The following is a 24,052-nucleotide window of genomic DNA, read 5'->3' as shown; positions in this document are numbered from 1 at the left end:
CCATGAAAATACACAGTGCTGCTGCTGGAGTGCTGGTAGGGCTGTGACTCACTGCCACGTGACCTGTCATTTCCCAACCCTGAGCATTACGAGCACATAAAGGTTGACCCATTCACAGAACCCTGTGGTGTGGCAGCAGGCCATACATATAACCTTGACTACAATGCCCTTTCCGGAGACTGATTGTGCTTTTCTTATTATCTAACGAGCTTGTCATTTCCTGTACTAGTTGTAACAGAACTGAATATTTTCTAGGTTACCTAACCAAACTCCTGCAGAATCACACGGCCTATGCCTGCGATGGGGAGCACTTGAGTCTGCACTGTCCTCGACACTCAACAATCAGTGTTCAGTCAGCGTTTTATGGGCAAGACTACCACATGTGCGGTACTCAGGAGCCTGAAACCAGGATGGCAGAACCCATGAACTGTGTGGCACCCACCTCCTTGCAGGTATCATACCTTGTAAAGGTTCTTAATGTATGAAACATTTCTGATGGTTTTCCTCTGGTTTCCATGCAACTGTTCACAACATTGAATGAATTTACATCATACCTATGTCAGTTTACCATCAAAAGTGTTAGAGCTGAAAGGATTTGACTGGCCAGCAGGACATTACCATAGGATTGTTAGAGATTATAGATTGTCTTCTGTTTTGATGAGCCTTACTTTGGCAATCCCATTCCCAAAATTCCCTAAAATAGTCAGTTCCTTTCCAGTCAAGGGCTGAGCTGACCAGTCTTAATCCATCACACAGGCCCTCCTTGTCCCCAGGAGAGGATATAAGCATTGGACTGAGCTGGATTACAAATCCACTGAATAAGACAGCATTCTGATTGGCATTTGGCTTGTTCCATGCCTATCTTTCCTCACTGAAAAGGCACCTTGACAGCTAAACAGCAAGTCTTAGGCATTTCTGCAGATATCTGCATTTCCATGAACACATGATTCGTATCAACAATAGCCTATGATTTGTTTGCTTGGCCTGCTTAAGTATAGCTTAGAATGATTTATACTTCATCAGTTACTACTTTCTGCTGTGGAGACTTTTGTAACAAGGCTTAGATGGTGTGACTTACTCTGCTATCCAAGGCTTGTTTCATCATAGTGAAAAATACTCAGGCCAAATTCAGTAAATCATTGCAAAAATGAGTAGTCAGTGGAATCTGTACAAGTTCTGTTAGTGAAACTGTTGTAAATGCTCTACAGAAGCTTTGATGAAGCTTAGAACACTTGCGCTTGTAGCTGACATGTTCCTTCTTGGCAACAGGGAATGTCTGTTGCTACGACCAGTGAGTTCAAGAGTGTTATGGACTGGCTTGGGGGTAATATCCTCTCTCCAGAAACTGTATTAGGTCAGGTTTATAAGTGTAGCTCACCCGTGCTGCACTGCAGTTTTTAAAGACATTCCAGACATGACCTATGGGCATGTGAAAGTACATCTCTCCACCAGAAACAGTAAGACAGATGCATCCTTGATGTCATTTTACTGACTATAGCAAAATGACACCAATGATTACTTTGGGCTTGTGAGTGCCTTTGTGAGTTCTCTATGGGCAGTTTTTTTCCTTGAATATAATAAACAAAGCATGCAATAACTGTTATATAAATTACAGTCATCACTCAGGCACTGTCACTGATCAAAGGCATGCAAGCATATGGGCAAGGCCACAAGCGTGACATGCAAAAATGCTCTGCATCTCAGGGAGTTCTGGCTTTGTCAAGGAGAAGAGACACATCTTGTAAACTGATTTCTTAGAAAAGAGCACCAATGATCTCATCCCTCCTCCCATTCCCTTTGGAACTGAGTCTGCAGTCTGCTTAGCCAGGGGTGATGCTGCCCTGCAGCCAGGAGGAAGCATATCAGGCATGTTTTACAGCGACCTCCTGTGAGAGGAATCACTGTGACACCGGGTCTGTCTCAAGATGTCTATTAACAGCCCAGTGCTATTTTGAGTATCATTGTTTACTCTTGTGGCTGCGTGCTTTAGCACAGCAACATGATAGAAAATGACACTGCCGTTTGCATTAGGTAGGAGAAAATACAAACAGATGCACAGGAGATGATTCAGCTCAGGTGCAAACAGAAGGTGACTCAATAGGGGACAGCTATCTCCACTTACTAAAGATGTAACTCTGTTTCACTGGTCCCTTCCAGAATCATCCCAATTAAGGAGGAGTTACTTGTTTGACTTGCAGCTCTGTAAAGGAAGAATTGACTGGTAAAATTAAGTCTGCTGTGCTTTCCCTTCCCTTTTAAACTTTTTAGAATGCATTTATTGTTCAAAAAGTGTTGGACACAAGTCTTTTTATTCTACCAAGGGGACTGTTGTAGGATCATTGCAGTATGCTGCCAATGTGTATCATTGCTGGTCAGGCAGGACGGCTTCCAGGGATGACAGCAGAGATCCAGTCCCTGCCAACTCTCTCAGCCTGGAAACAGGAATACAGCTTGTGCCATTATAGTGATAAATTTGTGACTTGCCCTATTGGTTTGACTGAGACCCTTTCTGATGAGAAGTAAGGCAAAAATTCACATAGATTTTATGGGACTACCTAAAATTATCGGGGAGCGGTACCTTACAGTTACTCCTGTTAAGAGTGGTCTGACCTGGAGACAATGCCCTCATCGCAGCCTGCTGTGATTTTAAGCATCAAGAATCCTGGGCACAACAACACAGACTATCCAAAAATTGTGTCAGGAAAGCCCTCTTTAAATTGAGCTTTGAAGGTGGAGAAGAATTTCCTGCGTACACTGCTGCATTTAAACTGGGGCTTTCTAGGTGCTTTGGCTTGTGACCGTGTTAAAAACTGCACACAGACACACCTTGGACTATGTCTTCATATTTTCTGCAGCTGCAGTTCCAAACCCAGTGCTGAAATGAGAGCACCAATGTGAGCAGTACTCAGTCCTTTCTATGGACTTAGAGAGGGCCCACATGATGCTTTGCATATAGCACTGCTGACCTTTTTGTTGTCCTCTGTTGCCACTCCCAGGGAATCAGGACAGTAAGATCTAGGATATGTTGCTGGGCCAATAAATTTGGAGTAAGTATGGTCTTAGAGCAGCATTAAAAAACCTGCCACAAACCAAACCAAGTATACTGAGGATAGACAGGAACATCTCTGCTGTCCAGTCAAACGAATTCCAAAATTTGTTCAAGTGGCAAGTCAAGCAAATAGCTGATAATGTGTGTAACTGCAAGAACGTGTCTCCTAAGCAGGAGGTCCTACAGATGGCTTAAAGCCTGGGTTGTGCTTCAGTGTCCCTCAGCACACCAAGCCATTCGTTAAAACTCTTTCAAGTGAAGATTATTACAGGGCATGATCTACCTGTAAGTAGATCAGGGTGAAATGGTTAAAAAGACATCTTTTGAGTTGCCGTGCTTCACTTGGACTTTGCACTCCTGTAAATGCACTCAGGAGTGTGTGAATGCCTCAGGCACATCAGTGAAAAAGCTGAGGACTGAGTGTGTTCTCACTTGCTCTGGTCTCTGCACTGAGTCCCAAGCACCACTGAGGCTGTGATGACACAGGCAAATTTGGCCAACCCCTCTGGGGGCAGAGGGAAAAGTGACTAACCACAGCAAATTGGTAACATCCTAACTTGCCATGAGCATCGCTGTGATGAATGTGTTCCCATAAACATGGCCATGACTCTAGTCCAGTAGAAATCTGGCCTAGATCCAACGATACAGATGTTTCTTACATGTTTATAGCCAAAAAGCTGTGATTTCTCTTCTGTATAGAACAAAGTACAACTAAGTGTTCTCGTTATGTATAGCTTCATACCTTGTTTTCAAGCCTATCCTTTTTGCCCATTGTTCTAGAAAGTACTGGATGAATGCCAAAACCTGAGATCCTGCCAGCTCCTTGTCAATAGTCGGGTTTTTGGGCCTGATCTGTGTCCAGGGACCACTAAATTCCTCCTTGTCTCCTTTAAATGCAAACCTAGTAAGTAATCAACATCAGGCAAATGTGTTTTTCTGTGTGTTTTGTTGCTTGTTTTGGTTAAAATACCACTGCACGAGGCTTTGCATGAATCCATGTGAAGTTTTGGGGTTCCTGGATTGATAGCACATTGGTTTGTTCACTCTACATTAGCTCTCCATTGTGTTTGCAGCTTCAGGGTCCTTGCTGCCGGTTTAATGACCAGTGCAATTTGGCAGGGTCACATGTCAGACTTGAAAGGAAAAATGTTTTGGAAATTATTTTTAGACAGAGAGCAATGATAATGTCATATTAGAAAGACAGAGCTGAACAGCAAAACCAGATGCTTGGGCTGAGGATCCAAATGATGCAGAAGATATCATAGTAAGGAATATGCAAAAATGCTTAAGGAGGTTAGCCCAGAGCTTTCAAAGATTCTCTGTACTACCTGCCATTTATGGAATAATGGTTGGAGGATACACAGGCTGACTTTGTTACCAGGTTTTATGGTAGAATCTGTGGTCTATGCACGTATTTGATGCTGATATGTGAAGGGACAAATCCTACCTCAAAGAGAATTCACTTTGTAAACATGAGCAAGTGGAAGAACGATTAAGACAGTCATCATGAGGTTTCATTTACTGGTGTTTTTTAATTGTTTTTCTTGTTGCTATTTTATATGAGAACAAGCCCCAGTAGCCTAGGGTCTCAGTTTGTTTGGCAGCTAATCCCCAATGTGGCTGAAATGGGTCCCAAAGAAAACAGCTGAATGATGATTTATGGGTAGGTTCACCAGCCAACTCAGAAATACCATCCTACAACCAAAGGAGAAAGTACAAAAGGGATTTAATCAGAGCATTAAGATAGACGACACTGGTGGAACAGGAGTAGGTGGCAAGCAAACTCAAGGGCCAGCTCATGAAGGGTGTCGGAATCAGAGCAGAGATGGGAGTGGAGGAGGCAGATGTTACCTTTGGCAAAGCAGTTACACACGAACTCCCATTATTAGGAGAGAAAAATGCCTGAAATGTAAAATTTTCATGATCTGTTTTATTATCACAGCAGTTTATTTTTAAAATAATTACAATTACTGAATTATTAATAGTAGATGGATTTGAATATCATAGCTGTATCTGTGCCCTTAGAAATCTTTGTACTAATCAGAAGTGCATTGGGATTCTGTTTGTTACTTTCAGAAGCTGCTTAATATTTTTCTCCATCGGAAATGAGTTGCTTTGAGTACACAGTATTGTCTGTGATCTGAATTTTACAAAAGTTGATCAAAAAGTGTATTTAACAGCAAGTTCTGCCTTCAGGATCGACGAATAGTCCAATTCCAGTGCAAACTACATTTCTTGTGACAGGAAATGTATATTTGTAGGTAGGATACCAATATTGTTGGGCTTAGCAGTGAAAAACATCTTTACTCTGGAAATCACTTGAGTATAACTTTAAGGCTATTTTACAGTCTCCTTGCCTTCAAGTAGCCACTGAAACAATTGCCTAAATCCCTCAGTTTTTCACCTATTTAGAATTATTGTTGCTATATCATGGAATCATAGAATCATAGAATCAACCGGGTTGAAAGAGACCTGAAAGATCATCAAGTCCAGCCCTACCATCAGCACTAAACCATGGCACTAAGTGCCACATCTAGTCTCATCCTGAAAACTTCAGGGATGGTGAATCCACCACTTACCCGGGCAGCACATTCCATTATCTGATAACTCTCTCCGTAAAAAATCTCTTCCGAATATCTAACCTAAACATCCCCTGGCAGAGCTTGAGTCTGTGCTCTCTTGTCCTACTGCTAGTTGCCTTCCCTTGTCTGATACCACTTGTGGGTTTGTCTCTGTTGTCTGTACTTCCAAAACCTCTCCAGCACACCTGTATGGACACAGAGCCCAGCTTTAGGCTGTCAGCCCCTGAGGTGGAGCCCCTGGGTTTTTGGTATGATCTTTATGGATGTACAGTATGGCAGGTGCTTCTGCAGAAGTGACAATCTGCCGCAGGTCAAGTGTTTCTTAAAATCACTCTTTTTAGACTTAAACTTGTGTCTCTTGATGAGCTCGAGTGGAAGAAACTGGACTGTTACCAAGAACGTTGTTTAATCTGTTCTATTCTAGATGAAACAATGTTTTTTCATTAATAAATTGGAGTTTTTTCTCTCTCCAGTTTTCCCCTAGCACCGACACCCACACTCCACTCACAGGGACACCACTCACTAATAATAAGGTTTCCCTTTTCTCCTGCTCAGCTTAGGAACCCCCTTTTCCTGTTTTCACATTTTGGAGGGAAAAAAAATTAGAGAAGAATAAACTCTTCCCCCTAACCTTATCTGCAGTAAAAAGGTTTGATACCATAGCTGACCAGGAAGACTTGAGCAGGTAAAATGCCACACACAGAGCAGCTGCTCAGGCCAGCAAAAGATCTCCTTGGCCAGCTGGCAGATTTTAACTGGATCCTGGGGAGGGGTAAGCCATGCCAACTGGACGATGATCTCACTGGCTTCCCCACCTCTGTGCTGATTGTGCTGCCAGAGTGCCTGTGCCAGCTGAGCAAGGGAGGGGATGTATTTTTCTCAGGCTCCTGATTCACATCTATTTGTCAGCAAAACTTTCAAACGAGCCCGTGCTGGATAGTCACGCCCAGGGAAACCCACTGACCCTGGGGGAGCTGTGCAGACACAGCTGAGAGCACTGTCTAGCTCAGGGAGGGGAGCCTAACCCATGCCTTTGTGCCTCCCATTCTGCATCCCTCACCCATTGCTGTGTGTGGTGGCTCTGAGTGGTGCCACTGTCCCTGTGACTGATGAGTGCATGGAGCCTTGTGGTGCCTGGACAGCTGAAGTAGGTGGAGAATGGAACAGTGTCCTAGGAAGAGACAAAAGGGAAGGATGAGGCTTCTCCTACTGAGCAGGGGTGGAAAGCAAGCCAGGAAAAGAGGCAGGAAGTGGGGAGGCTGTTCCAATGGGAGAAGAGATTGGTAAAAGTTATTTTTTTTAAATTTTGTTCCAAAAGGAGCCAGGGGCTCTAGATAGTCACATGGGAGCAGTTCAGTTGGAGGAAGCACTCTGCTGTTGACTTTGTCTCTGACACATGTCACTCACAACAGCACTTGCAGAAAAGCCAGTTTCTGTCATGCTACTATTTGCTGTTAACAGTCCAGCTGCATAAATTGCCCATGCTACCGTATTGCTGTTTGCTTCTGTTTTAGCTGAATACAAAACCAAATCAGCATGTGAAAACCAGGAACTGAAGCTCCACTGTCAGGAATCCAAGTTTCTTATCATCTACTCCGCCACCTACGGCAGATGGGCACATGAGGAGAGTGTCTGCTCAGCAGAAGTGGAGCGCATCCCTCCCTTTGGTATGTTTGTACACTGCTGATAGACCTTCTCCAAGCAGGTGCACAGAGAAGAGGTGAAACAGATGGGCAGAAAACTTCAGGTGCAAGAGCACTGGTGTTTTGCAAGTGTTGATGATTGAAATATAAGAGAGATTATTTTTGATACTCAGATATTCTGATACTCAAAACTGCCCAGTGTGAGGGAGGAACACAGAATAAGACATGCAGCAAAGTAATAAGCTTTCATGTAGCTGATCAGTCCTTAGTATGATTAGCATCAAAAACTGGTTCTGTTTGCTATCTTGAACCTAGGTGACATGTACTAAATTCCAGCTGTTTGCCTATCTTCTTCATCCAGCTTCTGACAATGATTAGGTGACCCAAGTGTCACGACACCATGTCTTACTGCTTCCTTCTTCTCTGAGCTCTCTTTCTGCCAAATCTTCCTTGCTTCAGATGCAGGCTGTAAGGAGAGGGCCATAGGGCAGGGTCCATTGCTTTAGATGCTGTTAAGACTGCAAGACTGTGATGATATACTAGAAAATTAAATATGCCTAGGACTTCTCTTGCACCAAGTCCAGCAGGCAGGAATGTCCTGTGTACCTAGTACTAAGCTGAATAATACATTCAGTGGCTGACACTGAAGGCATGAAGGTGAATTTTCATGCCGTGAAGAAAGCCAGCATGAGGTATGTGTGCTGTTCAAATCCCTTAGTACCACACAGGGAAGGGCTTGCCTGACTGATGCCAGCCCTGTGCTGAACATTACTCCTAAGAAACATGCTACGAGTGTAATCTATAAGAAGCATCTCTGAATATCAAGAAGAGATCAATAATTAATCTTAAAAGTCATTTGTCTGCAAGCCAATGTTTCTATTTAGTTACATATATATTATTAAAAATGTATTGGCTGGAAATTGTAATCTGTTCTTAGGCAAGAGTCTATTTAATGTTGCCAGGTCTGTGCTTCACAGTGGCCGTCATGTGTTGGCCTTCACACAGACTTTAGCTCTGCCTGTCTGTTCTGTGGAGGAAACATTTGAGCAGATCTGTCTCTGGCAGACCTATTCATCTTACAGGATGGTGACATTAACATGTGACACAGGGCAGGGCAGAGATGGTTCAGCTGATCGAGAAGGGCTACCATCATACTTACTTCTTGCATTTCATGCACCTCTGAAAATCACTCACTTGCCTCTAATGTCAGCACTTACAGTTCACAGATCAGAGTTCTGCAAACCCTTCTTACTGGATAAAGTTTCCCAGGATAAATAAAGAGTTTGCAACAGCAACAAGCTCTTTGCTGTGGTCCCTCCATACAAGCATTTCTGGCTGTTGCTGGTTTTGTGTTCTATAAAGCAGCCTAAACCTGTGCTAATAGGAGAGAGCATAAAACCTGAGACAAACACAAAGTAGACCTACAGAAGGTAGATCCTTGTATGGGTTTCCTGTTACTTGATGGAAGTGCTTAGCCTTTTCTTGCATGATACCAGTGACCCTCTGCAGCCAGTAGAATTTTCAAAAGCACCTGTGTGTGTGGTGTGGGAGTACACATTCAGCTGTCACAAAAGGCTTGACACTTAGGAGCCAGATCCAATTGACTGCAGATCTGTCTGTTTTGAGCTTAAATTTTATTTATGTGATTATTTAAGCACCTATGTATGTGAGTGAGTGCATGATTAGACTTTGGAATTGCCTGTATACCTTCCTCTCATGGAGAGCAATGGTAATTTGAATGTCAACGTGGTTGTAACAGCTTGAGACAATTTGAAAACTTAGTTCAGCTGCTCTTCCTTCCTGAATCAGAGCCCATGTACCTGTTTATGTTTGCACCAAAAGCTAAATCAGCTCCAGTGTTGTTTCTGCCCACATTTGCACATCTCAGCCTGAAGGCAGCACTTGGACCTTTCCAGTTCTTTCATGGCATTACAGAGAAACTGTGAGGCATTTTTTTTAGCACTATGCAGAAGAGAAGTCATCTGTAGGTCCCTAATGACAAGTTTGGGAAGTCTCTGTTGTGCTCAAGAGTTTAGTATCTCTTTATACTTGATAGGGTCCTGTGTATTGAATTAGATACTCCTCTAGATCTTGGTTACCTGATAAACAATGGCAAACAGCACCTTTGGGCTGGAACAGATTGTGTTCTGGACTATTGCTTTTCCGTGAAGCACCTGTCAAATCATCTGACAGATTTTCAGAGCTTTGCTGCAGAGGGAACACAGGAAAACATAAAATTTCTTTTAGCATAAAGGCTCTTCTCTATATAGGAAACAGAGTATATAAATCCAGGTCTGCTATGGGAGATATCTGTGTGGCCTTGGAGCACCTCCTGAGTCTCAGCTCCACATTTAGCTTGACTACCTACTCGTGCAACTAGCTTTCTGAGCCAGTTTAACAAATGAAAAGCAGCTTCTGCAGCTACCCAAATGCCTGGCACTGTTGAGACTGTACAGAATTTACAGAAAGTAACTTTCCTGCTTTACTAAGATTATCAAAAACTTCACAATAAAATTTTGGGTGTGGTTTTGTAGCAGATGGTTCTGCTAAAATGAATCTATTGTGCCCAGCACCAAAGCAGGAAATGGTGTCGTTTTGTTCCTCTATGAGTTGCCTTTTCTGACCCATTATCTTTTATATTTGTACTAACATGTGCGTGAGGAAAGAGAAAATTTATTGGCCAGAAGACGTTAAAGAATTGTGCCAGAACAGGTTACCATAGAGAGCACAAGGAAGATTAAGGTCAACAAACACCTCTCAAATAATAAATTACTCTTGTTAATACATGAAAATACTTGAAAGAAGGCTTGGTAGTGGGTTGCCTCTTGCTGCAACTTGCAAGCTAGAGCCCTGCAATATCCTTCCCAGAAATTTCACCTGGATGTGCATTGGCTGGTCAGACCAAGCATTCCCTCAAGCACTAGTGACCAGCAGAACCCTGAATTCATAGCTGGAAGGTAGGGTCCTTTCCAGCACAGTCCTCTCTTTTACCTGTCATGCTTTTGGGAGCTTAAGAGGTGGAGAATTCAAGCACTCTCATCACAGCTTGCACCGTGGCATGACATACCCTGCAGCTGAGTTTTGTCCTAATCCCCTCTTCCCAGTGGAATTCAGCTAAGAGGAAAGGGTGTTAGCAAGGCAAGCAAGGGAGATTTTCAAAAACCTGTAAGATCCTGCCAGTTCAACAAGGTGTCATGATTTTTTTATGTAACACGATCCTGTGATTCTTTTTTCATTATTTTATTTAGTATTGTGGACAACTCAAAAGGCCTTACATCTCTTAGTCACTGACAGTGATTGAAAAACTTTTGACTTCTGTTCCTTACTAAAAGATGGACACTCTTCCTAGTGTGAGCCAGTCCCTTGGGTAAGTTTCTTGAGAACAGAAGTAAATGCAGGGAAGGTACAAGTGGCTGTAGGCAAATCTGGAAATGTTTCCACACTGCAGTTACTAGGTTCATGCTAGCTGTAGGCTTCTAGGTGCCATAAAACACAAACCATGTAAGTTGCCCAAACCTTAGCAAAGGCTGGATATTGAAGTACATACACTTTAAGGAGCACTTGCCAATTAACACAAACACTGAGCCCCATCCTCTGGTGAGGAAGAAGCAAGAGCCTGTAGCTCAGAGCTGCTGCAGTAGAAGGTGACCAGGTTGTTTTTAGAGTGCAGATCTCACTGGTTCCAGGCCTGGGTATGCCCTTCCCTTCCTAAGCATCCTCTGCTTAGTACTTATCTACTGGCTAGCCATGGGGCTGATTGCAAACACAGACCCTGAGCAAACCAGGGAGTTTACTAGGTGTTTTGGGCCTCAAAAGGTGCCAGCAGGAGCCATTGCACCACTTGGCCCTAACAAATCTTGTCAAGACAAAGCTATCTTAAAAGAAATGTTCAAAGCAGTGGCAGGATGAGAAGTGATTGTTTGAAGGGAAGAAGAGACCAGCCACCATTTTTAGAGTCCAGGTAGCTTTCTGCTGAGATGAACAGGGAAGGTCTGATTTGGCTGAGCAGCTCTGAGGTACACATCACTTCATCCATTAATGCTTTCTTTACTAGCAATTCAGGGAATTTCTTGTATCTGTTTTCTTTCTAGCTGAGATTTTTGAACTGTTTGGAAAAAGTATACTTGGCACTCAAGTCTAAAATAAGCCAAGGAACTTGGCAGGTGCACAGAGTCTGGTTCCTGCTGCTGCCAGCGAGCAGGGAGCCCCACTTGTCTCTTGCCCTTAGTGTTTGGTGGGATGGATCCCCCACTCTGCATATGCATGTGCAAGAAGGAGAGAAAGACCAGGTTTGGGTTGGGGTTTTTTTTTGTAGAAAATACTTCCTGACTGAGTCCTGAACTCAAAGCTGCTAGTAAATAAAATCAGGCACCAGGCTTATCTCCTGCAGGCTGACCAGAGTCTCACAACAGGCACTGCAGGGAGAGGGAGAGCGGGTGCAGCTATTTGGAAAACCTTGGTGCTGGGTTCACTTGTAGGGAATAGCCTGTGCTGGCACTAAGTAGCATTTTTGGCATATCATCTTGCCTTGTTTACTGACAATAATTGGACCTGGAATATAAAGGTATCAGCAACACTTTTCCTAAGTGCTGCTGGTCATATTGTGTGTTTCTGCTGGAATCAGCAGTTCAAATGGCTCTTTTCTGATGCACAGGCAGGACCCTGTGTGCCATGCTCTTGCATAAATTACCATATTATTACGGTAACTTTCTTTAGCAGCCTTAGCTTGCCCCAAACTCCATAGTTTCCCCTTGTCAATTCTTATCCTCAGAGCCGATATTTGGACTTTACAAAGCACAAGCCATCCTGATTTGGAGGTGTGAAATCTTTGCTTTCAGTTGATTTTTAAAGCAAGCTCCTTATTCTTCTGTGGGTGGCCACAGCCCAGGACACATAAAGCAGCACAAGCAGCAGTTGGGGATGAAAGCAAGGAGCAGCTGGGCTCAAGTGTTGAGGGGGCCTTTTTTGGTGCCCTGGTCCTTCACCAGCATGTTACTTTCTAAGCCATTTGAGACACATCCCCTGCCCACTGTGTCTCAGTGCTCACCCTGTGCACAGTGGTGTGGGAGTTGGAAATATTTGGAGAGAGTGGGACAGGATGCTGTCACCAGAGCTTGGCCAGTGCTGGCTGCTCTGTCACCTGGAGGTCTTGTGTGGCGGAGTAGAAAGAAAGGGAGGGAAAGCTCCTCCTGTCTGAATTGAGAGAAGCTTTAAGAAACCAGAAGACAAATTGCTTCTCATTAAAGCCTGCATGATTTATGGCATGTCATTTGCATGCCAAAACTTTCCCAAACAAAGCTAATTAGGGAACTGAAAGAGCCTTTCCTCCAGAAACAAGGCTTTCTACTCCAACTGTTAAATAGCTGCAGTCAGATTGGATAGTTTATTACTGCATTAAGAACCTCTTCTTGACACCCGTGTCCCCCTGCCATCCATATGAGTGTACAGTACAAAAGATCCACCAACTTCAGGAGAAAGGCATGAATAATGGAATGTTTTCCCAGCCACACATCGCTGCCTTTTCTGCCACTGCTGGTGGATGCTACCAGCCCTTCAACAAGCTGGGAATGTGTCTTTCAAGAGGCAGTTTATTGTAAATGTATGGTACCACTTTAACAAGCCCCACAAGGATCTGTGCAGCTCGAACGGTACTCAGTCAGAAAGAAGACACATGGCATATTTATGTTCATGTCCTGGTTGGTGGTTTCTCTGGGGCAGTACTGTGGGACTCCTTTACTCAAAATGCAGCACTGACAGAGTCCTCTCCTCATTCAGTCAGAGGTATTTTACCTCTTCAGAGGTACTCTCCAGTTGTTTTTGTACTTGCCAAAGTAAGTGACTTGGCTGCCTAAGATGTCCACCCAAATATATCCTTACTCATCTGAAGAGGAGGACGAGTTATGCATGTTGCTCCCATCATAGCTGCTGGTAGAACTAGTGGGAAGGTAGCAGGGGCTCACATAAACAAGACAGAAAAAAAAGAATGTTTTTTGATTGAATCACTAAAACCCAAAATCTTTTTAGAACACAGGAAGTTGTTAAGTAGGGTTTTTGTGTTATAGGTCTTTCCAGTTAATGTCTGTGCTGTTCTGCAAAAGCAAACCAACCAAGCATTTACTCACCTGTGACACCAGGCAAGCCTTGGGAAGTTCTCCAAAAACTGGCCTGCCAAGAGCCTGCAGGCATATGACGATGGTCCTCAGGTAGAGAAGCCAAATCTGACATGGATATAGATGATAAGAAGTTATTAACTCCTACAGAAACGTGAGCAAACATCTACCAAAGGCAAAATGAAACATGTACTTGCTGTATCACTGAATTTGTAGAAAACCATCAGCACAGCAGCCTCCTGTTTTTAAAGGCACCAGGACTAGCTCCCAAGGGCAGGAAATTTTGTAAAAAACATAATTCAGTTTGCCAGTTTGCTGTTGTGCTCCCAATCCATTCATTTATGAATCATCCTATAATTCCTCCTGATACTCTCCAGTTGTTTCTGTATTTGCCAAAGTAAGTGACTTGACTGCCTAAAATGTCCACTCAAATATGTCCTTACTCCTCTGAAATTGCCAGGGAGGGAAACTAAAACTGCTGAGGTACTTAATCAGAACTACCCAGTGATTTAGGTCAGCCTTCCCAGCAACCTCTTGGAACACATGGGCATTAGGACTTTAGGTCTCTGAAAAGACAAAGGAAGAGTTGCTCTCCCAAAAATCCATGTCCAAAGTAACCCACAAGCCCTTTGCCAAACAGATCAGCCCAGTACCTCCTGATAGCTCTGCTCGAGTATATGACTCGAGTAATCCCCTGCTGGTTTCAGGGGAATAACTCTAAAAATCACAAATATGTCCCATTTTCACACATTAAATGTCAATCTATGTCAAGAACTCAGTCTCAAACCTCCTTTCCGTAGAGATTTGGGGAACCTTTGGACTGTCTTTGCAGACATTGTTTGTCCTTCCTCTAAAGAGGGACAAATGAGCTTCAGCAGTTGGGAGGTGACCAGATGCCATTCTTTATTATAGGAAGAGGAGCTGTTTTAATGCCCAGAAAGCTGACTAGATGCCATCCTTTGAGGGACTGTTTCAATGCCCAGAGAGCTATGTTTTCAGTCGCCTAGAGTGCCCTTGTCTCAGAAGCCTGGAGTGAGACATACCTGCCATGCACAGCAAGCCACAGAATGCATGGGGTAATGCTGCCTGGAAGCAGACTGCTTCAGGAAAGTATTACTTGCTCCAGACGTGACATTTCTAAATACTTTCTGTTTAGAAATCAAAACTAAGGGGTGTTTTTGCTCTGTGGCTTGGAGTTTAGCGTATGTGGATACCGGGAATTTGATCACATTTAGAGACATTCTTTTTTTTTTTTAAGCAGAGTCTGACTCACACACTTTCCCACTCAAATAATTTCAGCTTCAGTGCAAAATCGATTTTTGGAAGCCATGTTTCCCTGGTTAAATACTGAGTGCATTTTAATAATAAATCAAAAGCTGATTTCAATACACTGTACTTCCCTGTAGGCCTAGCTGTTGGCGACACAGAAATTGATCTCATCTGACTTGAACTGACCTTAGGCATTCAGTCGATGCCTCTCAGTAACCTAGGGGCTGAAAGAAACAGCATTGCATCTCCCTTGATCCACACACTTGTCTTGAGACGGAATAGATGGAGATGTGCTTATTTTTTCCAAGATATCATGAAGGGAACATAGAGGCCTTATATTGGGCAACTGTTTGGAGCTTGATGTGACTTACTGCAACCTTAGTATGCATCTGGGGATCAGCATGAGATAATTAGCTTTCTGCAAGTTCACATTTTCATTGCAGCCAACTTCCTTGCATTGACAAATCTGAATCTGACAAATCTGAAATCTGGCAAACTTGTGTCTGAGATCAGGAGCAGATTTGTATCTCTAGCCATGCATCCAGCAGCTCTTGTTTCAGATAACACCAGTGTTGGGTGTTTATTATATGTGTTTTTCTTTCAGACTGTTTGTCTTACACGGCACTGGAAATTTTATCAAAAAGGTGTTACGGGAAGCAGAGGTGCAAATTCATGGTCACCAGCCAGGATTTCGGAAGTCCATGTCTACCTGGAGTGACAAAGTACCTTAATGTCAGCTATGCATGTGGTAAGAGCAAATGCACAGTCATTTTCAAGCCTTGCAAAAGAGAACTAGGCCAAACGGGGCACACACATGGAGACACACACAAACACACAGGGACACTGAGGCTTCCTAAGTCTCCCCTGCCATTTAACACAGGAAGTTTGGGACATAGCCGTGCAAGGACCACCAAAACACGTGAACAATCACAGAGCTGCACCTAGTGAAAACTCTGACATTATGGTGGGTTTTTTCTTATAAAAAGTGACAATAAAATATAAAGTATGTATTTTAATATTTTTGATAAATACTATCAAAAATAACAGTCTGCTCTACAGAATTCACTTGCAACAGAGCCAGGAAAAATAACCTGGCATTGCCTGCCATTAGTGCAGGTGAAGCAGTCCAGCATAATTGAAGCACTGTGCACAAGCCCAGTCCTGAAACCTGATGCACATGAGCACACCTACAGCCTTCATCCTGGCAGAGGGGTTTCCTTTCTCATGAAGAGGGAAGCAAAGGTTTATGAAAAGTAAAGGCTTGAGGTTCCGTATCCCTTGAAGGACTGATGCCTATTTCAGCTCGTTCTTCAGCCAAGAGGGAAGAGTTTGCCATATTCTTTGCCATAGACTAATACATTTTCATATGGAGAGAGAATTCTCTCAAATTCTTCTCAAAAGCAAAGGCACAGCAAAGTGTCATATCACTAAAGGTGAGAGAAAAGTGGTTACAGAACTTCAATATAGTGCCTTATTTTGGTATTACACACTTTTAGGAGTGGCTGTGCATTTGTTAAGGCTCAGACAGATTTCCTCAGGCTCTGCTCTCTGGCTCTGGCTCTGGCTGACTTGAGGGTTAGAAGTCTGAGGGTCAGGGGTGATCAGTTCTCACACGCCTCGGATTCAGTCAGAGGATGTGTGAAAGCTTTTTCACCAAGTTGCTGCTCCTGCTCACTGTGCACTGCTTGGAAAGGTGCCAGCCCTGCTCCTTCTGGGCTGTGGGAGTAGCTCCACAGGAACATACCGTAGAGCCCCTTCACTGCATCTCCAGTGACGAGTGGTCAAAGGGCACAGGTTATCTGAGATGTGCTTTTGGGAACAGCAGTGTAGGATTGATTGCCAGACCACTGTGTACCTGAAGATCAGAGGAAAATGAGCCCCAGCTGCTTCCATGCTGGCATGGGAGAGACTCAGTCTCCCTGTGAACTAGTTGTCAGCTGTGAGGCAGTGCAGTGCTTCAGCTTCATGTTGCTGAGGAGAGCTGGGGATCTGCCTTTGCACTAATACGTTCTGTTATTGTGCAGTTGCCTTCATGAACGAGTTAATGGAATTCTCTTTAATTAGCGTGAAGATAATTACAACAAATCGTTCCTTCTTGCACGTCTGTGTACCAGAAAAGCAGCGTGAGTTAGTCTGCAGTGAAGTTATGCATTCTGTTATTTAGGGAAGTGGTTTTGCAAATACATGTGGGTAATAAATAGTGTTCTTGTGTGTTGCTGGCACATTTGGAAGAGTTTTTCTTCTGCCAAGTCCTACTGAGCTATGCAATCTGAAGCATTAGCCAATGATTTGCAGATATGATTATTTTACAGATCATCTAATGAACATGGGAAGAGTTTGGACATATTCCAGAATGACATTTTACATTCTTTCTCCTCACTAGAAGATCCCTGCTAACCTGATGCTTCCCAAGATAATGCAAATAGGCCTTGTCCTGCAGTGACAGCAGGGCAGACCACATTCTCAGAGGGCTGTGCCACACTTCAAAGTATTTCCATCGTGGTCAGGAATGTGAAAATAATCATACTCCCCACCTCAGTGGTCAGCAACTGTTTAGGGATAGTGTGTCTGGCTGCACTTCTGTTGTTGCAGTTAATTCCTGACTGTAAAAACATAGCAGGAGGCAGGAGGTGCTGGTTTCTTGCAGTCTCAGTATCCCCAGTGACCTGGTCAGCCTCATCTCCTGTCTGCACCAGGTGACATCTCCTGGCTGTGGCTGAGCCTGGACCCCAGGATCACGGAATGCTCTCTCAGGAAGTGGCTCCTGATGCCTCACGGTGTCTCTGCGCTCCCTGGATGCCGCTCAGAGTCTGTCTGTGGGCTGCCTTTGGCAGCCTGCAGCAGGTGACTGACTCCTATCCTTCTTGACAAAGTAGTGCTGGCACAAGTTGTAGTGCAGATGTGATTATCTTGATAAAAATCCCTCGTGCTAGTACCAGTTATTCTTTTCAGTGACCTGCTGCAGCCTATCCCAGTTAAAGTCCTTGTGTCTGACACATAGCCATAATGAAAACGAGCAATGCAAGCACCAGGGGCTTCTTTTGTCTGTACCCTCTTGAGCATTCCCCCTACAACAAATACTTGAATGGCATAGGGGGAAAGGGTCAAGCAAAGCCCTGGGTAGTTCCCCTTGTGAAGGAATTGGGAGGAACATCAGCATAAGTGAAGGAGCCCTAGCTTGGCCACCAAGCTTCAGGTCACACATCAGCACTGGGGACAGTGCATCCTCCCAGCTCATTGCCCACAACACAGGCATGTTGTTCATAACAGCCAGACCTGCAAATGCAGAGTGCAGGCTGAAGACAAACCATCCTGCTCCCTGTTTGCCCCATGCACCAAGGAAAGTATTCTGCCTCTGGAAAGCTGCTAAGAATTATGATGAGGTACAAGCTCATTCTCCCCTATCTCTGTTGGCCTTCCACTGCAAACAGGAGCTGAGAGTCCCAAAAACATTCCTTCATCAGAAAAGGAAACAGCTCTGACACTGAGCCCACACAGAAAGAAAAGTTCTGCTCAGAAAGAAGTGCTATTTTTAGTTGTTTTCCAAATGAAAACTGCTAAGCTGCAAACCTCAGTCTCCTCTGTTCTGTTTAGCTCTCAACACTTTCGATTGGCAAATGCTTCTGTGTGAGATAGAGGTGAGCTTCATACTTAAAATTTCTTCCTTTTTTCTCCCCCTTCACATCAGTCTGAAAATCAGTCGATCTGCCTTCACCATAGTACAGGGAACAGGTGCCAAGGTCTGGGTGACTGAAGGGCCCATTCATCCAGGACAGAGTATGTGAACTCTTAGTGTCTGCATGATGCACCTGCTTTTAGCTCTTTTAATTATTTAAGAAGACTGTGAACACTTACTGAGGGGTTAAATTGATGAAATGAGAAGGATGCACCCCACTTCCACCCAGCTTCTCTCTCCCATCCTCTGCACCTCCCTCCTCAGAGACTGTCCATCTCAGAGGCTTCGCAGAGGGTGTCACATGAGACTTTTAAGCATTTATCTGAGAATTACAGTGAATTATCATAAACCAAACTCAGTATCTGGATGAACCTAGAATCCAACTGTAGCCCAGTTTATCCTGAATTTATAGGACAGTTTTGTCTTCTATCCACTGGTTGGCATAGCCCTTGTGGGGCTGAAAACAAGGGGCAGGTCGTGTGCTGTGTGCAGCTGCACTGATGTTCCTGGAGCAGGCTGGAGTGTGAATCCAGTCACACGTCCAGAGCTGCCCTTACTAGTCCTTTGCAAAAAATCACAATCATTAAGGTTGGAAAAGTCTCTGAGATCAAGTCCAACCTTCCATACCACTGTTGGAAATCCAGTTAATAAATTCAGGGTTAGCCGTGGGATTGGTAATTAACTGGGGAGAAAGTTCCTAAAACTAACAGTACACAATTTGTCTTTTGTCTTTGCAGTTCCTAAATTTATCCTCACGGCTGTCAACCCCCTGGTCCCCAATAACAAATCTTCTGTCAGACAGAATGATGGTATGTACTACAAAAATAGGGTTTGCTGCTTCCCTTTGGCTTTGATTGAAACAGGCCATTTTCCTACTGCAGAGCTTCATCTGCAGGAGTGGGATGGGAGGTTTCACTTGGTAATACATTCTTTTAAATAAATTTGCCATTTTCTAGATGTTCAATATTTTCAATACTTTGTTACTTACACTTTATTTCAATATTTATTTTATTTATCAACCATTGTTTGGTCTAATGTTCTGCAAGGCTCCAACAGCACAGTGCTGGCCTGTCTGTGGACTTGTTAGCTGAGAAGTTATTGGGTGAATATCAGTTTAGTAACTTCATTGAATTTGCTTTACCTTCTTGTTTCACAGGTGTTGACCTTGATCCAAAGGAATCAAGACTTCCAAAGAAAGATGGAACTATTGTTAGCTCTAACTACTTGGCTACATTTGCATACATCAGAGGTAGGAAAATGAGGCTGAGATCATTTGGCTCAGTAGATCATGGCATTTTGGGAAAAGGAGGGTTCACCTCCAAAGGTCACAACTGGTAATTCCATGTTTATAGTAACAATATTTTTACAATACAGTCACAGTCTTGTGGATGGTAGAATTGCAGCATAATTGATATTTGTGGAATATTTTCCATATTGAAGGATCCAAACTCTTTTAGAGACTGCAGCCAAGATACTTTTTGATTAATATTTTCAATGGGGATTGTTACATGTTCGGTAGTTTTGAAAACCTGGTCCTGACCTGTGAACAGCACTGGAGACATCCATGCTTGGAAATGTTGGGTTGTAAACACACAGGGCACGTTAAGGAGCAGTGAAAAAAACCAGCCAGCCCAAAACCAGCCATTTCTGGTGTGACACGGCAGGTTTTGTGACTTAGCAACACTAAGGCAAATTCTGTTTAGGCAAATAAATTCACTGTCACTAGATCTCTGACCCCAAGGAGAAGTCACATTTTAGAAGGGAGCAAAGGCTGATGTAGAGAAGCAGTTCTGGAGCTAAGATTGCTGCTTTTCCAGAAACTGCCAAGAACCACACAGCCGATTTTACATCCTATTGAGAGAGGCTGTTTCCGCATCTGTCTGCTGTACTGAGATGTGTTTTCAGACTGTGTCAAGGATGATAAGTGCTCCCTACCCAGCCTGGCCTGAAGACGCTGCCAAGGCTCTGTGGAGCCTGGAGTTGCTCTTCCTGTGCCCCCTCTTCCTGAGGGTAAGGCCTGTTTGGCAGGATGGCTGGAAAAAACAAAAAGGGTGCACAGAATTCTGGTAGCTGGTTGAGAACACTGGTGAGCTGCTTATAAAAAGATGGGATCATGTTGTTGTTTTATAATGTTATTAACAGGCTGGGATTTTTGCCCAGCAATTTGAAGAGGCAGAGAGAGCACTGGTCAGACTGCAAGTGCAGGGAGGTGTGGGTGCCTGACAGAAAAAGCCTCCCCTCACCCCCCGAGCAGACCCCACTGTTAGGCTGTACAATGCAGGGCGCCGCGTAAATGGCAGATGGGGTTTTGTAGCTAGGCCTTGGCAGAGCTTGTGAAGTGTTTTAAGCCCTGGATTTCTGCTTGCAGATCACCCTGAAAGAGCTGCTCTCCTGTTTGTGTCCAGTGTCTGTGTGGGATTAATCTTCACACTCTGTGCCTTGGTGATCCACATGTCGTGCGCGAGAGACTTCCGCAAGTTGCGCAGGAAGAAGGATCAGCTGGTGCCAGAGAGTGCCAGAGTGTATGAGACCAGTGAACAGGAGGAAGAAGAAGTGGAGGAGGAGGAAGAGGAGGATGATTCCTCTCTTTCAGACACCCAGGATGACATAGCAGGACTTTACGGACCTTCATACTCAGGTTATAATTCAACAGAGGCGGCGGAACTGGCCGAAAGGATTGAGCGCAGGGAGCAGATCATACAGGAAATTTGGATGAACAGTGGTTTGGATATGACACCTCCTAGAAATATGAATACTTTTTATATTAACAAACAGTAAATGGCTTATTTTGGATGATGTCCTAGCCCTTTTTTTTTAAAAAAAGAAATGTACCTTCTGTGAAGGAACATTTGTATCAGTGCATATAATTATTTGTAAAATAAGAAGAAATATATGCAATAAAAGGAGGGTTTCATACCCTTGACTATCTATAAATCCTTCTGTGAAAAACACTTTCATGCTTTTAATTCATGTTATGGATTACTTTTCTCTGCAATTTGGGATCAACTGCCAAATGCAGGTTAAAGAATATTAAAAAGGTGAAAAATACTTAAGCAGTATAACATGGAGAAATACCTTCTGTGTTCAGAGATGGCACTTGTAACCAGTTCAAGTGTTGCAGCTCATAAGTTACATCACAATGTGCTCTATTGATGAGAAATATGAGTATTAATACTGGCATATGCAGGATGAAGCAGAATTAAACCAGGTTCCTGAAGCTTTTCTACCCTTTCCTTAACCCAACCTTTCTCTAAAAACTCCTGTTCCCCTGGTAACAGTGATCCTGATTACAGGAGGGTTAAATTCTGCTTGCTGGCATCCAGATGATGCAGTTCTTTAGAAGAGAGGTGTGAGGGAAGCGTCTCTAGGCTGAGAGGTCTGGAAACTAATCTGCAGAGAAGTGGCTGGTAGTTCAGTGAACGTGTTCCTCGTTTGAGGATGTTTCCCTAGGTGCAGTCCTTGTGGCTGTACTGCAGCAGCACCTGACATGAGGCAGCCTGGAGAGGTTTCACAGTACTGCGCCAAGTCTGCCCTTTGCTTTTAAAGCACACAACCACCAGACAGGGCAGGCCTGAAGAGGGAAAGCATTACTGAAGAAAGGACATAAGGGCCAGAAATTCCATCTAGATTGCAGACCTGCAGCGCCCTGTTGTTCAGGAAAAGGTCATGGTTCAACCACCAGAACAGACCTGCCCAAGGTGTACTGCTGCTGCTGCTACCTGCGCGGTCAAACTTGTGAAGCACAAGCTCCAAAATAGCTGCTGCTTTCATAACAGACTCTTGATGTTGCCACATGCTAAGTACACTTCACTTCCTAAGGGAAACTCTGGGTTAATTTTTCTGATATTAAGGTGAGGTTAGAGCCAGCAGTTCGTTACAGATTATAGTCTCGGGATTTTTTATCAGTTCGCAATCTTCACGTGAAAGTTGTTCAGACTAGTCAGATTTGGTTTCAGTTGGACAAAAAATTAAATCAGAAATGTATCTAAGTTGAAACCACAACAACCTTCCTGTTTTTAAAATGTCTCAAATATTTTAGCTGCAGCCCATAGGGAATGTACTGAACAAAAGGAGGAAAAATGTCACTTCCTATTGGTAATACTCATGAGTTCATTGTGCTTGCCTGCTCAGATGCTGTGTGTCTAGGTAAAGTGAAGTAGTATGAAACACTAGGAAAGAAAAGAGTGACATGACTTGCCATTTCCTACAGATACAAAGTCAAATTAAGCCTGGGAAAACTTTAAAAGGAGGAAGGGGGCTTGCTCGGATGACAAAAGCACAGTCCCATGCTCTACTGGAAAAATCTCAGCAGCAATTAGCATCCTATCAGTGAAAGGAAGAGAGGCTGAGGAGATGGACAGAGGGCTGAGGTCACCCAGAGCACTGGGAAACTGCCTGAGAGGCTGGAGGCAGCCTGGAGCTGGCCGCAGGCCTGCTGGGACCCTGCGCTCCCCTTCCTGAGTCACCATGGCCTGTGCTCCTGCACTGATGAACAGCTTTTGGTGTGGGAAACCCCACGCCTTGGCCCCGAGGGAGGAAGGCAGGTTTGCCTTTTGCCAACCCTGTGGTGGGGACAGCTCTGGGCAGGAGCTGGCTCCTTCCTCTTGACTCATGGGGCAGGTGCCACCCATTTCCCGGTCAGACAGAAAGGGACTGATCTACATCCCAACAATCCCCTACTGACAGACTGTACTAGCTAAAAGAAATGATCCTCTTCTTTTCACTGACCCTGTCTGATTGCAGAGAGCAGGCTGGGCTCTGACACAGGGCTGAGGGCAGGGGCTCCCAGGGGCTGCCTATTCTCAGGGCAGGGCCCTGCTCCAGCTGGCTCCCAGTGAAACTCCCTCCTGACCATCTGAGTCTCTGATCGTTTCTGCAAGTTACCTGTCCAGTAGTCAATGTTTATAGCAACTAAAAGCTGTGTCTTTTCTTCTCTCACTTTTCATGGGTAAGCCTCTGTAAGGGCCAGCAGCTGACATTGGAAGAAAACTTGGGAGTTAGTCTTTCCATCAGACTTTCACTTTGTTCAAGCCTAGGTAAAATCAGTTTGCCCTAGGGGTGGCCACAGCGTCACAGCGGGCCGAGGCTGGAACGCCCCTGTGGAGAACACCTGGCCCAGCCGAGGATGGAGACTCCACAACCTCCCTGGGCACCCTCACAGTGACAAAGCGTTTCCTCCTGTGTTTCACTTTGTGCCCATTGCCTCTGCCTCTACCACTGGACACCACAGGTCCTTTCCCTGTTCTTTCGTTCACTTCATCCATGCATCCATCTGCTGCTCTGCTTTGGGGTTCATTCCCAGCTGAAACCAGGCCTGTTCCTTCCTGGTTATGAAGCAACTGTGGCAGCAGATCAGCAGAAACAAGTCTGCAACTCAGAGGTTAGGCCCTTTCTTGAAGCAAAATTGCACAATGCTTCACTTTCCCCAACTCCCAGTCCTCTCCTAACTTTTATAACCCTGGAAGAAAACCCTTTGTGTTACAGTGAAGATTAGCTATTTATTTCTCAGCTGCCTTTGCCTGTAAATGACTTAACAGACATGATCTCCTCCTGATTTTCTTCCCTGCCTGCTGCACAGGCTGCAGACAGTAACAGATTCCTGCCAGTGCCAGAGAAGAGCCTGCTTCCCAATATGGAGCATTTCACAGCTTCTCGGAATGCGCCTTGAGAAAAAAACTGCTTAACAATGCACTCCTGTTTAAATGGATCCTCAGACATGGTGA

General features: G+C 44.2%; 1 protein-coding gene across 1 annotated transcript; it reads left to right on the top strand.

Moving 5' to 3' along the window:
* Nucleotides 1–229: 229 nt before the first annotated feature.
* Nucleotides 230–21,107, top strand: EVA1C (eva-1 homolog C (C. elegans); the record flags this gene model as incomplete). Its single annotated transcript, XM_009071545.1, has 7 exons — nt 230–452; nt 3,830–3,953; nt 7,146–7,298; nt 15,258–15,401; nt 19,067–19,138; nt 19,486–19,578; nt 20,698–21,107. Coding segments are annotated over 7 exons (1,219 nt in total), but the record flags the coding sequence as incomplete, so codon positions are not given.
* Between the last annotated feature and the right edge of the window lie 2,945 nt (nt 21,108–24,052).

Source organism: Acanthisitta chloris, unplaced genomic scaffold, assembly GCF_000695815.1.
Source record: "Acanthisitta chloris isolate BGI_N310 unplaced genomic scaffold, ASM69581v1 scaffold38013, whole genome shotgun sequence".
Lineage (NCBI taxonomy): Eukaryota > Metazoa > Chordata > Aves > Passeriformes > Acanthisittidae > Acanthisitta > Acanthisitta chloris.
Note: the sequence above shows the minus strand (reverse complement) of the source record. Positions and strands in the feature narration are given on the sequence as shown.